The sequence below is a fragment of the Perissodus microlepis genome, chromosome 4 (genome assembly GCF_051167445.1).
Source record: "Perissodus microlepis isolate ML-2025 ecotype Zambia chromosome 4, ASM5116744v1, whole genome shotgun sequence".
Taxonomy (NCBI): domain Eukaryota; kingdom Metazoa; phylum Chordata; class Actinopteri; order Cichliformes; family Cichlidae; genus Perissodus; species Perissodus microlepis.
In genome coordinates this window covers 18638945-18653545 of record NC_140464.1, presented here as the reverse complement: position 1 = coordinate 18653545, position 14601 = coordinate 18638945, and the positions used below count along the sequence as shown (strand labels likewise).

Sequence of the window (14601 nt, the reverse complement as noted above, 5' to 3'; positions counted from 1 at the left end):
CAGCTGGCAAAGGTGTGTAGGATGTGTTTTTTGACAGCAAATAAAAACTGAGGCCTGTGGTCTTACTGCCTGCCTTAACAAGCTGCTTAGTAGATGTTAAACATCTCTTTTTACCACGGCTCAAGTGTGATTTGAAATATCCTGGAAATGATCTGTGGGATGAAAATGCATGAGTTTAAAAAATGCAGTGTTGCATAACATAAGGGTTATTGTTTAATAAAGTTATTAAATATGACATCAGTCCTTAATAGCACATTTTAATTTAAAAATCAATGTTGATAAATCCACAAACCAAATAACTTTAACAGAAAAGATTGCAAAAGGTTAAAATAAAAAAAAACACACAAAAAAAGCAAAAACCTTGTCATCTCTTGCTGGATAGTCAGATTTCTAGGCTCTGGCTGCCCACTCTCTGTTGGCCTCCCTGAAGGATTTGTGGCTATGTTGTTAAGCAGCAAAGACACCAGATTTCTTACTGCTGACTCAACTGCACCATTACCCTAAAAAACATGATTAGGATACACTGCCTCAGTAAGACAACTATGCTGGTAATTACCCATAAGGCTAGCTTAAACTCTACAGCTGCATCTGTAACTACAATTTCACAGCATATTAAACAGAAAGGACAGCAAATTACTAAATTCACAAAAAAAAATTTAAACTCACCTGATACTGTGGTGTAGTATTATTGGAGCCATTGTTTGATTCTGCCATCTCTTCTTTAGCTGCAGAGTAAATCAAAAATCCCTCTATCTGCAAGAAGCGAGGCTGAGTGGACAGTGTTTCCGGTGTCCGGAAGGCAGTAGCTAGCGAGCTGATTGGAGACCGTAAGAGCCAATCAGAATTTTTGAAACCAAGTCTGTGATTGGTTGGTTTTGTGGCACACTTATAACGGTGTACAGAGAGTTGAGCGTAAGAAGCAGAGAATTTTGTGAGCCCAAGCAACACATTGCGAGCAAGCGCAAATGCAAAAACTGAGCGAGAGGGGGTGCTATTGTGTGTGTATATGGATAAGCGAAAACACTGAAATACGTTTTTTGCATGCAGCAATGAATTTTGTTCACTCAAATTCAGCTTTTGTACGCTCAAAATAAATTTCTCCTCAAAATGCAACACTTGCACCTGCAATTTTTTTTTACGTGCGCTCAAATTTTTTTTACGTGCGCTCAGAATAGTGGCACAAAAATAACGCCATAGAAAAAGAGCTAAATTTTTCCAAGACAGATAAAATTGGAGGAAGACTACATATGGGGTCAGCTACATACAAAAGAAGGTCATCTGCGTACAGGGATACCTTAAGTTCAACATCTGCACGGATAATTCCATGAAAGGAAGAGAGGGATTTCAGAGCAACAGAAAGAGGTTCTATGGCTAAAGCAAAGAGAAGGGGAGAAAGAGGACATCCCTGTCGAGTGCCACGGCATAGTGGAAAATAATCAGATCGAGTTGACTGAGTTGGCGATGACACAAGCCTGAGGGGATGTATAAAGAAGTTTGATCCAAGACACAAACCTTTCTCCAAACCCAAACCTAGTCAGTACAGCAAAAAGATAATCCCATTCAACCCGATCAAAGGCCTTCTCTGCATCTAGAGAAATGATCACCTCAGGAGACGAGGGACAATGAGCAGAAAAAATTGTACTTAGCACTGTACGTGTGTTAAAGAACAACTGACGGCCTTTGATAAATCCATTCTGTTCCTGTGAGATAATCTGTGGAAGAACGGCCTCGAGCCGAATTGCAAGTAGTTTTGCCAAAATCTTAAAATCTACATTTAGAAGAGACAGAGGCCTGTAGGACTCACAGGCTGTAGGGTTTTTGCCTTTCTTCAGTAAAACTGAAATAGATGCCTGCGTTAAAGTGGGGGGCAGCTGGCCATTTCGCAGTGATTCATTATATACATCAAGAAGGAGAGGGGCTAGCTTGTCTTTAAATTTTTTGAAAAACTCAGCCAGAAATCCGTCTGAGCCTGGGGCCTTACCGCTCTGCATACATTGGATTGAGCCAAAAATTTCCTCTATTTTAATAGGAGCATCGAGCTAATCAGAAACGGATTTATTTACTGTGGAAAGGTTAGAATCATGGAGGAAGGCAGGCATCTCATCTGAAACTGACTGTGATTCAGAGCTGTAGAGATTGCAGTAAAATCTCTTAAAAATCCCACTGATAGAGACAGGGTCAGAAACCAGATTACCAGACTGGTCTTTAACTTGTGAAATTGTGCGAGAGCTGGCTCTACGTTTCAGTTGGTGTGCCAGAAGTCTACTTGGCTTTTCACCATGCTCGTAGTAGGTAGCATGGGATCGAATCAAAAGACGTTCCGCGTCAGCTGTTGTGAGGAGATCAAGTTCAGTCTGTAAATCCTGTCGTTGCTTCAATAACATCTGTGATGGATTAATGGCATTTTGGTTGTCAACGTCTTGAATTTTTGCTGAAATTTCTGCTACCTTGGCCCTGGAGTTTTTGTTAAGATTAGCTGAATAAGAAATAATCTGGCCACGCAGATATGCTTTCAGTGTTTCCCATAATAATGAGGAGGAGACTGAATCGCTTTTATTAAAGGCAAGAAAGTCATCGATTGCTGAAAGAATGAACTGGTTGAATGAATCAGCAGATAGTAGGAGAATGTTGAACCTCCAAGAAGGGTAGGAGCGAGTCTACCAGTGAAGTTTATATTAAGGCTTAGTGGAGCATGGTCTGATATAACAATTGGGCGGTATTCAGAAAATGTGACTTTATGCATCAGAGAACCATCAACAAAAAAATAATCTATACGGGAATAAGATTGGTGTACCTGAGAGAAAAAGGAAAACTTTTTTGTTTGTGGATTACGCGTCCTCCAAGGATCTGCAAACCCATTCTGAGACATAAAGTCAGAGATTGATTTGGACATAGAGGACTGAGTAAAGACACGAGGTGAGGAGCGGTCTAGTTTCGGGTTCATTACACAGTTCTAGTCCCCAGCGAGAATTAACCAATGGGTGTCAAGAAAAGGAAGAGTGCTAAATAGATTGTTTGTAAAATCAGGGTTGTCAAAATTTGGAGCATAAATATTGACCAACAAAACAGGAGTATGAAAAAGTCTACCAGCATTTATAAGAAATCTACCATTTTTATCCTCAATCGTTTTGGAAACTGTAAAATCAACCTTCTTACTAATTAAAATAGCTACTCCCCTGGCTTTAGAGTTAAAGGTTGAATGAAAGGTCTCCCCAACCCATGAGTACCTGAGCTTGCAATGATGTGTATCTTGCAGATGTGTTTCTTGTAAAAATACTATATCTGGATTTAGACGCTTCAAGTGTGAAAATATTTTAGAACGCTTCACCGGGCTGTTAAGGCCTTTGATATTCCAACTTAAAAATCTAACTGAGGAAGAACTTGATGAGGTTTGTATATCACAGGACATGTGATCAGTCATTTATAGCAGAAGTAAGTAGGCACCCCCCTCCCAAAGGAAAACAAAACAAAAACAAAGGAAAAAACAAAACAAAACAAAAACAGAACGAAAAACAAAAAACAAAGATCATCCACCCCACCCTCCCTCCCTTGCTTGCACTGTCCTTCCCCAAACGAAGGAGTGGTGCAGACTCCTATGGGAGTCATTGACAAAGTTGTACTTTCAGCTAAATAGCTCAATAGGAACAAAAAGAAAAAAACAACACCAAAAAGACCTTTAAGTGTCGGGTGAATCCCGCAGGACTAGACACACAGTATAAAATGAAAATATACGACAGGCACTAATCTAAGAATGCCTAAGTGCAAATATTGTTTTTAAATTAACCCTGTAAGGGACAAACATTTTAAAACTGACTCATACATTTTTGAACCTCAAAGAATACCTTACCCCAGAAGAAGAAAAACACACTCCTCAAACCGTGAAGTATAAACCGGAGACGTCAATCGCTTCCTTAAATATATTATAGTATATATATATTTTTTTCTCACTTAGTTATCGTCTTAATGTAAGTTTTGGCCTCCTCTGGAGAGGTAAAGTCCTGTGAGACCCCATCATGGGTAATCCGCAGCCGGGCTGGGTGGAGCAGGCCGAACCGGACCCCTTCGATTCCTCGGAGCTGACGGCGACAGTCCGCAAAGGCCGCATGAGCTCGGGCTGTCTTAGCGGGGAAAACGGAGATGGTCATATTGTTTACCTTAATCCGCTGAAACTCCCTTGCCCTCGACAGGATTTTAACACAGTCAGTGTAGTAGTGTAGCCTCGCTACAATGGGACGGGGCCGCTCACCTGTTTTAGGCTTGGGGGCCAGAGTATGGTGAGCAGCGGCTCCTCGGCGAGGTCAAAGGCCTCCTTCAGCAACCGTGAAATAGCAGTCGTGGATGCCGACAATGGGTCGTCCTCTGGAACCCCAACGATGCGGATGTTTTGACGCCGGGACCGGGACTCCAAGTCGTCACATTTGTCCTCCAACTTGGCTACCGCTTTAGTTAGATGCTCCACTTTTCTCTGGAGGCTGACGATGTCATCGGTATAGGTAGGCAGGGATCGCTCCATCTCGGCGACCATTACCTTTAGCCCAGTGAAACTCTCCTGCATCGCGGACAGGCCAGAGGACAATTCCTTTTTGAAGGAGAGAAGCTCGGACCTAATGGAGGAAAGGCTTTCACCAAGGATAGCTTGAAACTCCGTTTTAAGTGTAGCAGCAAAGTCCTCGCGGAGAGCTGAAAGCAGCTCCACTTTAAGAGCGCTGACATCGCTACTGGTGGCGGCCTGGGCCGCAGTTCCCGACTAGGGATGGGTCAAGGGCTCATCAGGAGAAGCAGGCCGCAGGTGAGGCCGAATCGAGCTTCCTCCTTTAGTCGGCTTTGGTGGCATTTTAGTGACCAAAATGAAAAAGTGTACTATTTTAAAATGAGTTAGATATCGCTTGGGGTCGAGTCAGAAAAAAAGTGCCCAGTAATTATTAAAAAAAAGGTCGACCGTGCAGGAGCTCACCAAAACACTACTCACTCCAAGCCGCCATTAGCCGGAAGTCCACCATAAATTCCCACTTCTAAAGTAAACGCAGATGAATAGTCTAAGGACTAGAGTTTATTATTATGCTCATCAGCCAAAGTGAGTTTAATAAGAAGCTGCTAAATATCCTGTGCTACTTAAAATGATCATCTTAGTAGTTTTTGAGTTGTATTTGATCATTGATCATGATCATCGCTGCCAACAAAAAAGGACCACTTAAATATAAAAAAGTAAATAAATAGATAAAAAAAACGTACTCCAGTGTTAACTTTTACAATAAGTATTCACAACAGGCAAGGTTCACAAAAGATAGCTCTTTAGTAAGATTATTGTTGTATAGCAGAGATATTGCATGTGCAAATTTCAGAGATAAAAATAGCCATTTGGAGGGGGATTTGTTTTGAAAAATAGTTTTGAATACTAGAGGGCATCCAATGACAAATCTCTTTCATCGCTTCACAAAAGTGAAGTCTGTGAAAGGAAAGGAGCAGAATTTTTTAGATGCTTTCTCTCACCATTTACATTCTGTATCTCTTTCAGCTGCTCGCTCGTCAGTCTCTGTCAGTCTCTCACCTCATCAGGGCCAGTGGTTAGCAGACCAGGAGAATCAATCACTGTGTCCTCTAAAGTTCAAGGATTCCCTCTGGGTTGGTTTTCTGAAAGTCTTCAAGGCCAGTTTTTCATCACCAAAGATGTATCCAAATATATTGCACTTTTAGTGCCTTTGCTATGTGTCTTCACCCATTCTCTTTGCCTTCTTTCCTGTCTGCTCTCCACCAGTGACATGAATAACGGCGTTACAAGTAACAGCGTTACTAACGGCGTTACTTTTTTCAGTAACGAGTAATCTAACTAATTGCTATTTCTATTGTTACAACGCCGTTACCGTTACTAAGAAGAAAATGCGGTGCGGTATTTTTCAGCAAACAGACGGTTGAAGCTGTGTTCAGCTTACCGCATCTTATATCAGTTGCACGGAAGTAGCTGACTGCCTAACTAATCTGGGCGCTACAGCTTTAAGCAGCTGCGCGCGCTTCCGCGGACGGCAATCACTTTCTGCCCGACGATCACTTTTTGGCACAACACCTGGAGCTAAGGGGGCAAAACGATCGCATGAGTGCTGCTGTTTGACTGAGGAAGAATAAAGTAGTCGTGGTAAGCCAATCACATGACCACCTCAAGATGACAAAGCAACAAGGTGATATATACCAGCTTTTAAATTGTGTTGACAGGCCACGTAAAACCAGAGTCATGATAAACAATATATATGCAGCGTTTTTTCCTGAATAGTTTCGTCACGTTTAACGTCTAAGGACAGCAAGCACTCTCTGCTTATGACCAAAAAAACAAAAAAAAAAAACCCCAAAACCCCAGCCCTTTCGTCTTGGTGGAAAAATGCACCATGCCGACCAATCAAAAATGATATGGTAACATGACATTTGGTTGTTTAGGAAGAGGGGGAAGTTTTAGGGAGTGAGAGAGGGAGAGAGAGACAGCAGAAAAAGGGAGAGAGCGAGTTTTGAGATGTGACAGATTTGTGACCTTTGGAATTTGGAGAGAATAGAAACAAAAAAACAACCAAAAAACTGTAATTAAAACAATACGACAATAATAAAGCCATTAGTCATTAATATGCTGATTTACTGGAGTAAATCACACTCAAGAAACATAATGAAATTATTCTGTACACAGTTGGGACAGTGAGGTATGAGCTCTTCTCTGCAGTGCTGAGATGGATAAGAAATATAACAATGACAATACTATTTTAATATAAAACATACTCAGTGTATGCAAATATAAATGAACATCCGATATTTTCAAACAATTTATCATTTCAATGTAAAAAGTAGCACCACCACAAGTTTACTCAATTACTCAGTGCTCAGTACTCAATGGTCAAACTCTTTCAATGGCAAAGGAAAATAAAACTTCCATCTTGATCAGCAAGAAGTTAGTATATTGTTGTTTTGAATATTCTTCATATTTATTGTTGTTTATTTTTGCCAAAAAGATCATCTTCTTATGAATATGATGTTTACCACAGCTGTATAGAAAGATCTATGCAAAGCCTCTGTTTTTATAAACACTATTTGCCAACTTCACACAGTTATTTATATCTTTCCTTGATTTATAGAATACAATGGTGTTTGTAATTTTAAGAAAAAATGAGAAAGGAGAAACACTCAGTAACACTGCATAGTTTTCAATAGCTCCACTCTCCTTCTTCACATCCCAGTGGAAGTCCTTCTGAATTCCCACACATTCTGCAAATTGACACCATCTCAAATGTACAAATTGTCCTCATCTTGGGTATTATTTCTGAGGAGAGAAAAAGAGGAAGAGAAACTCTTTTGTATATCTGCTTATTTACTGTTAGCTAAATGCTGTTCTGCTTTCAGCTGCTTGTGATCAATTTCTAACTTTCATGGCACCAATATGACAGTAACTGGAGCAGCTCTATTAAGAGCAAAGACTCACACTGTGTCAGATTATTCAAAAACAACAAAAAAACAAACAAACAAAAAAACTAAAACTAAAAAAAAATTTCAACACAAATTTATTTTAACTAAAATAATTGTGTGTTTTTGTATGAGATAATGTATAAGTACAGTAATTATAAAAAGTAACTGAAAGATATAAATTAACAAGTTCAATCATGACAATATAGCAATCAAACCTATCATTGGGGAAAAAGAGGTAAAAAACAGAAACAAACAAAAAATATAATGCATTGAAGAATATGCAAATATTCTTACTGCTTCCTTTTAAAAGGAAACAGTGTCTCTGTCTGTCAGTGAGAGGACACGGGAGCGCTGATGATTTCATTTTCAACTTCAAACATGTTAGCGCTGATACTGCTGCTCTCTGCTGGATCATGTGAGGAGCTTTTACACGATTCACCTTCATGAAAACATTAGAAAAACAGATAAATGATGGAGATAATGTTAATTTCTGTTTCCACAGGTGTGTACAGTATTGATCTCATCCAGCCAGACGCAAGGTCTGTGCAGCCTGGTCAGTCTTTGACCATCACCTGTCAGGTCTCTGGTTATTCTATGACTGATAACAGCTATGCAACAGGTTGGATCAGACAGCGTGAAGGAAAAGCAATGGACTGGATTTTTCACCAGTGGGGTGGAGGAGGCTTTTATAAAAATGATGCTTTAAAGAACAAGTTCAGCTACAGCAGAGACACTTCTGCCAGAACAGCAACAATAACAGGACAGAATCTGCAGACCGAGGACACAGCTGTTTATTACTGTGTGAGATACCGCACAGTGATACAAACCACTGACAGACCTGCGCAAATACTCAGACACCTGCAAAACAAAAATGATGGAAATGTAAAAATGAACAATGTCACGCTCACTTCACTGCACTACTGTTTATTACTGTGTGCGTGTTAGTGACACGGTGATCCAAAACACCAAGAGACCTGCACAAATACTCAGGAGTTTTTATACTCTCAGCAGTTCACTTAATAGAGAGCTCCTGAGGACATAAATACATTTGATTATGTTTAACACACAAGTGTCATGTGTCTGGCTGCTTATTCGTGCTCCCCGTGAATAACAAATTCACACTGTTGATCCGCCTCGCATTTTTAACCCTTTAAAACCGGTCGGAGCGGGCACGCTCCATTTTGCGCAACTACTTTTAAATCCCGGCAGCTCTGCAACCACGTAAGCTAGCACAATAATTTTTTTTGCATATGAAACCGGAGAAGTTGTACTTACATCTTATGCCATCAGCTTGTCCTAGGTCACAGTTTCCTTCCACATAAAGCTTTGCAAAAACTGCATAAAAAGCACTTGCAGCAACAAAAACATAATATTCCAGAAACACGCTTTGCCGATCCGATCAGCTGTTCATAACACTTCCTACGTTGGAATAGACGTCAGCGCGAACTACCGCATGTCCGCCATTACCTACCCGAAACCGGAAGTGACGTCATTTTCGCAGAAATGTAGTTTTTTACCATCAGGGCCTCATGAGCCTATACTGGTGTTTTTAAAAGTTATGTTTGACTTTCTGACTTTCTGTGTCGTTTCTGGGATGCTTAGGACTCATATTGCACTGCTGGAAATAGTTTATTTTGATGCACATGCTGCTTTTTTGCAAATTTGCACTATAATATTTATATTCGTTTTTCCTGCAGTGTATAAAAATTGGTGTACTTCAAAAGTAAAACTATGAAGACACTCAAAATGAATTTCCTGTGGTGGGAAACTATGTTGTGCAACTTTTTTGTATTTACAGTTTTAAGGGATAAGCCTCTTAAATTTCTCTAACTAGAAATATATGTTAAAAAAACAAAAACGATTTTCAATTTTTTTGTAGTTTATTGCACTTTTTTGCAATTTATGTAATTACTATGCACTTAATGCATACATATTATTATAATTTAGGCTGTAATGGTTGTATTGATGTATAGCAACTTGAAATGCTCCCAAAAATGGCACTACAGCATGTAAAAATATAATATAAGCTCTGGCGGACTTGGTTCTATGGTAGGTCTTAAAGCGTTAAAGACACTTTTGACTCAAGGAGACAAACTATTTTTGCACACTCTCATCTAGAACATGAAGTCGGAAATGAAAAGTATGATTCTGATATAAATCAAATCATATCTGACCAATAGAAGATTCTCTACAACAGCACCCTGTACTTGTAGAGTTTCTGGCTCCAATTGTTTTTTTTTGTTTTTTTTTATTGTATATGTTGCCTGCTTCACTGATGACATCCAGGTGCCAATCAAACTGCTGTGAATGAAGATCAGTCTCCTCATTTTTAGTCAAAGATGTTTATGGTATAAGTGACAAAATCTGGGCATGATTGTTTTTCTAACTCCTGCAAAAGGGGCTGTAAAAAGTTATTCTTTCTATTATCACTTCCTACCTGGATTATTGTACTTTAGTGTAGAACAATCATCTGTGTGTTGCCTGAAGTTCATTTTAAACGGGCTCGCACTTTTGTGTTTCTATTAGCTGTTTCACGTCATATCAAAAAACACATTAATTCTCTTTGGCATTTGGCCTTGATGCCAAATGACTGAGTTTTTAACTCATATAATTTTACAAGTATGATTCAGTAATTTCATTTTTCATTATTTTAGTGTTTAGATTTTAGTGTTGTTTTCCATGGGGCTAAATAGTTTAACGTACAGCACTTTCGTTAGCTCTGTTGCTCTCTTGCCAAACGGAGGGAGTATACTGTATTGTCTTCTATAGAAGTGCACAACAGACAGTGGGGTGGTGTTAACATTATGTCACTTTCATCAGAAAACATGTTTTCTGTAGTGCTATTACTGTTCTTATCAGCTGGATGTGAGTAGATTTGTATTTGCTATGGGTATGAGCTTTTTTGCAATAGAAGCTGATACAGTTTCACTACAGATTTTATTTTTCAACAGGTGTGAAGTCTGAACAGCTGACACAGTCAGCCCCTTTGACTCTGCAGCCAGGTCAGCGTCTCACCATCACCTGTCAGGTCTCTTATTCTGTTAGCAGCTGGTACACAGCTATATTGTCACATAACTGCTGTCAACAACTGATAAGAGAAAAAAAAAATCTGATCTCACCTTTATTCCCCTGAATAAAAGTGTCGTTTTTAGCTTGTTTAAATGAACTTCAGCTCCAAAAATGGCTGCTTGGTTGATTCCATTGTAACATTGCTTTTTTTTCTTACAAATCACATGACTAAAATCAACTTAGCACACTTTTTTGACACTTGTGTGGTGAATTTCCTTGAACATCACAAAGGAGTAATTGATTTACTCATCATAAATTTCATTAAAATAATAAATGTATTATTATTATTAATTGTATTATTGTTATTATTATTATTGTTGTTTATTATTATTGTGAATATTATTATTATTATTATTATTATTATTATTATTATTATTATTATTATTATTATTATAAATAATAATATAAATAATAATAATAATAATAATAATAATAATAAATAACAAATAATAAATAATAATAATATAATAATAATATCATTATAATAATAATATTATAATAACATTATAATATTATTATTATAATAATAATAATATAATAATAACAATATAATAATAATAATATTATTATATAATAATAATAATAATAATAATAATAATAATAATAATAATAATAATATTATTATTATTATTATTATTATTATGATTATTATTATTATGTGATTATTAAATTACAAGTTTCAGTTAACATAACTAAAATAATTTAAAAAAAATCAATAGCACAGTCCCAAGTTGTTGTATGACATTTACTGTTAAATATTTAGGTTCACTCAGCCCTTAGTCTTATGAACGATCACTGATCTCAGACATATGACTGTGCAGAATTGAGTCTGTTATTACAGAATGAAAAACATGACATTAAATGTATTTTGCTTTTGTTTTTTAGATATAACCACATAAGATATAACTATTTATTTTGTTTTATGTGCTGCAGTGCACTTTCATTAAGTGTCTCAAATGTGTCACTTATAATAAAAACCCAGAGAATGGAGTTGCTACAATAATCACTTGTTTCATCGATGTGGTCATTAACCACTTGCTTCATGAGTCAGGATGAGTCAGTGTCAAAGATTTACTAAAGAACAAATTCAGTGTTCAGTTAGACTCTTCCAGCAACACAGTGACGTTAAAGGGACAAAATATGCAGCCTGAAGACACTGCTATGTATTACTGTGCCAGAGAGCCTGCCATAGTAACATAAACCATCAGCAGACCTGAACAAAAACTCTTCAGTGAATAGTTGTAACATTAAGCCACCAGAGGAGGAGCCTTCGGACCAGTGATGCTTTTAAGACTACACTGTTCCAAAAAATAGTAATGTCAAATTATTTTACTGTGTCTTTTACAGTTGTGTACTGTTTTTCTAGAATATCATTACATTTACATAAGTAGACTGTGATCTGACACGTCAAATGTAAACTAACATAACATCACTGTAAATGTAATAAAACACAATTTACTTGTTTTTTTAATATATTTTTTTGTACATATGCATATTTAGATTGTAAAAATACATCCAGAAATGTATCATAATTTCACGAATATTTGTCTGTTATGTGAGAGAATGATCTGTTAAAGTCAAATGTAATACTATGGAAAAATATATAAAATGATCGAAAATTAATAAGAATAATCAATCATTAAAGGAGTATTTGAATTATGATTTTGCTGAAAATTTCATGTCACCTAGGTCTGATTCAATAATTCAGAGGTAACAAGTGAAAATATAATTAATAGGAATAAAAACTAAAAAAAACATATTGTGGCATGTTGCGGGAACAGCTAGTTCTCTCCCATCATGTGTCGGGACATGTGCTGCTGTTTAGATGTTCTTGTTTTATTGTTTATGGTTACGTTACTTTTAACTGTTATCTTGAATGTTGTGTTTACGCCGTGGTGCAGCGTCACTGACAGTTGTTGTTTTGTAGAGAGAGTGCTGTACCATGAGTGACTTCTGTTGTGCTGTTGTTGAACCTTGAGGCACATTGTAGCACCAGCAAGTGTTTCAATAAAGAGCTCCCCCTACCAGCTTAGGGTTGAATAACAAGCTCAATCTTTCTCTGTGAGCTTCTTAAGATTTCTCTGCATGCCACAATGTAAAACATTGCATGGACACACTGTGCTAATTATATATTTTGAAAAAGAAATGTAGAGGTAGGAATTGCAATTAATATAAATAATATGATGCTAAGCATTGGCCAATGAATATGAACTAACAACAAGGTCGCGGGTATGGCTGCGACCGTAGGAAAAAACCCTAATATGAAGGTATTTTACTGTGCATTTTACAGTAATGTTCTGTTCTTCTAGAATATCATTAAAGTTACGTAAATAGACTTTGACTTCACATTTTGAATGTAAATTAACGTTAAATCACTGTAATGTAATACAACATAATTTTCATGATTATTAAATGTATCTGTCTGTACATATGCATACTTAGATTGTTAAAATGCATTCACAAATGTATCATGATTTCACAAATATCTGTCCGTTATTTGAAAGATTGAACTGTTGAATTCAAATGTAATGCTATGGAAAAGCATATAACATGATCCCTATAAGCGTGTGTTACATCACATAAGTATTATTATCATTGCTAGTTAGGGCGTTCGTGGCTCAAGAGTTGGCAGTTTGCCTTGTGATCAGAAGGTTGCTGGTTCACGCCCCGGCTCGGACACTCTCCGTCGTTGTGTCGGTGGTCAAGACTCTCCACCTGCCGCCTACTGGCCAAAGGGGCTGATGGTGCGATATGGCAGCCTTGCCTCTGTCAGTCTGTCCCAGGGCATGCAATCCATTATTATTTAAACCAACTGTTAACTGTATATTTCTGCACATTTACATATTATGATTCATATTGCCACATTCATTGACCTTGTTTATAGTAATTTCATTGTTTGATCACGTTAAAATGTTCCTAATTTAATGTCTAAAAGCACTTGGAAAAGGCAGAATCCCATGTAAAATTAGCGCAACAAACTCTATTTTCATTACTGAAAATGACCGTATTTTTATGGGACAGTTATTTTCTGTTATTTTACGGTCGTATTTTGGCGCCCCAGCTGCCGGAATATTACCATTTTTTTAAGATGTTTTTTTTTCCTATTTATAGATGATTTCATTGTTTAATGACATTAACATGTTCCTAATTTAATGTTTAGGGGCACTTGAAAAAGGCGAGATCCCATGTCAAATTAGCGCAACTAATTGTATTTTCATTACTGGAAATAACCGTATTTTTATGCGGGAGTTATTTTCTGTAATTATACGGTCGTAATTTGGCGCCCCAGCTGCCGGAATATCACCGTTTTTTCAAGATGCTTTTTCTAACAGTGTAGTAACACAATCCAGTAACAGTAACACAAACCATCAGCAGACCTGAACAAACTCTCTGCAGCGTTTAAACTTTTGTAGTATGATGTCACCAGAGGAGGCACTCTCAGCTCATCTTTGCAGTAATGAGAAACCGGCTTTAACAGAAATCCTTGTTGTTATCTTATTTTTCCAAAGAGTCTAAACCAAACATGTTTGTTTCTCAGTTTGTTTTCAGGGAGGTTTTTAAATATAAGATATCACATATAGCATAAATAACTATATATAGTCCAATATTCATTTGTAGACTCAAACTTGCTGACTATGTTTCTTTTATAATAATCAGTTCTAAATAGAAACAAGAGAAGTAAAAAATTGTTAGTAATCCAAATGTGGCAAAAAAAAAAAAAATCTAGACTTAGTATATTTATATTTATGGACTAAATATTTGTTAACAGCATTTTTTTCTCATCTGCCTAAAACTTTTGCACAGTACTGTATATCAAATGTCCTCCATTATTTTTTCCAGATTAGCAGCTCCACCATTTTATCATTATGCACTTTTATCTCTATAATCCAAACCAAATGGTGAAGCTAATCCTGTGACACAGGAATTATACAGTGGACCAGAGGGTTAAACATTTTTTTTAAGTAACGCAATAGTTACTTTTCAAGTAATTAATTACTTTTAGAATCTTGTAACTCAGTTACTAATTCAGTTACTTTTTTGAAGAAGTAACTAGTAACTATAATTAATTACTTTTTCAAAGTAACTTGCCCAACA

General features: G+C 37.0%; 1 protein-coding gene across 1 annotated transcript in view; it reads left to right on the top strand.

Annotated features, from left to right (window-relative positions):
* Positions 1 to 10262: 10262 nt before the first annotated feature.
* LOC146388767 (uncharacterized) overlaps positions 10263 to 14601 on the top strand; it is a 162268-nt gene continuing 157929 nt past the window's right edge. Inside the window, exon 1 of the mRNA XM_084926275.1 lies at positions 10263 to 10302. Within this exon, the coding sequence (XP_084782401.1) occupies positions 10263 to 10302 (40 nt within the window). The remainder of the gene's footprint in view (positions 10303 to 14601) is intronic.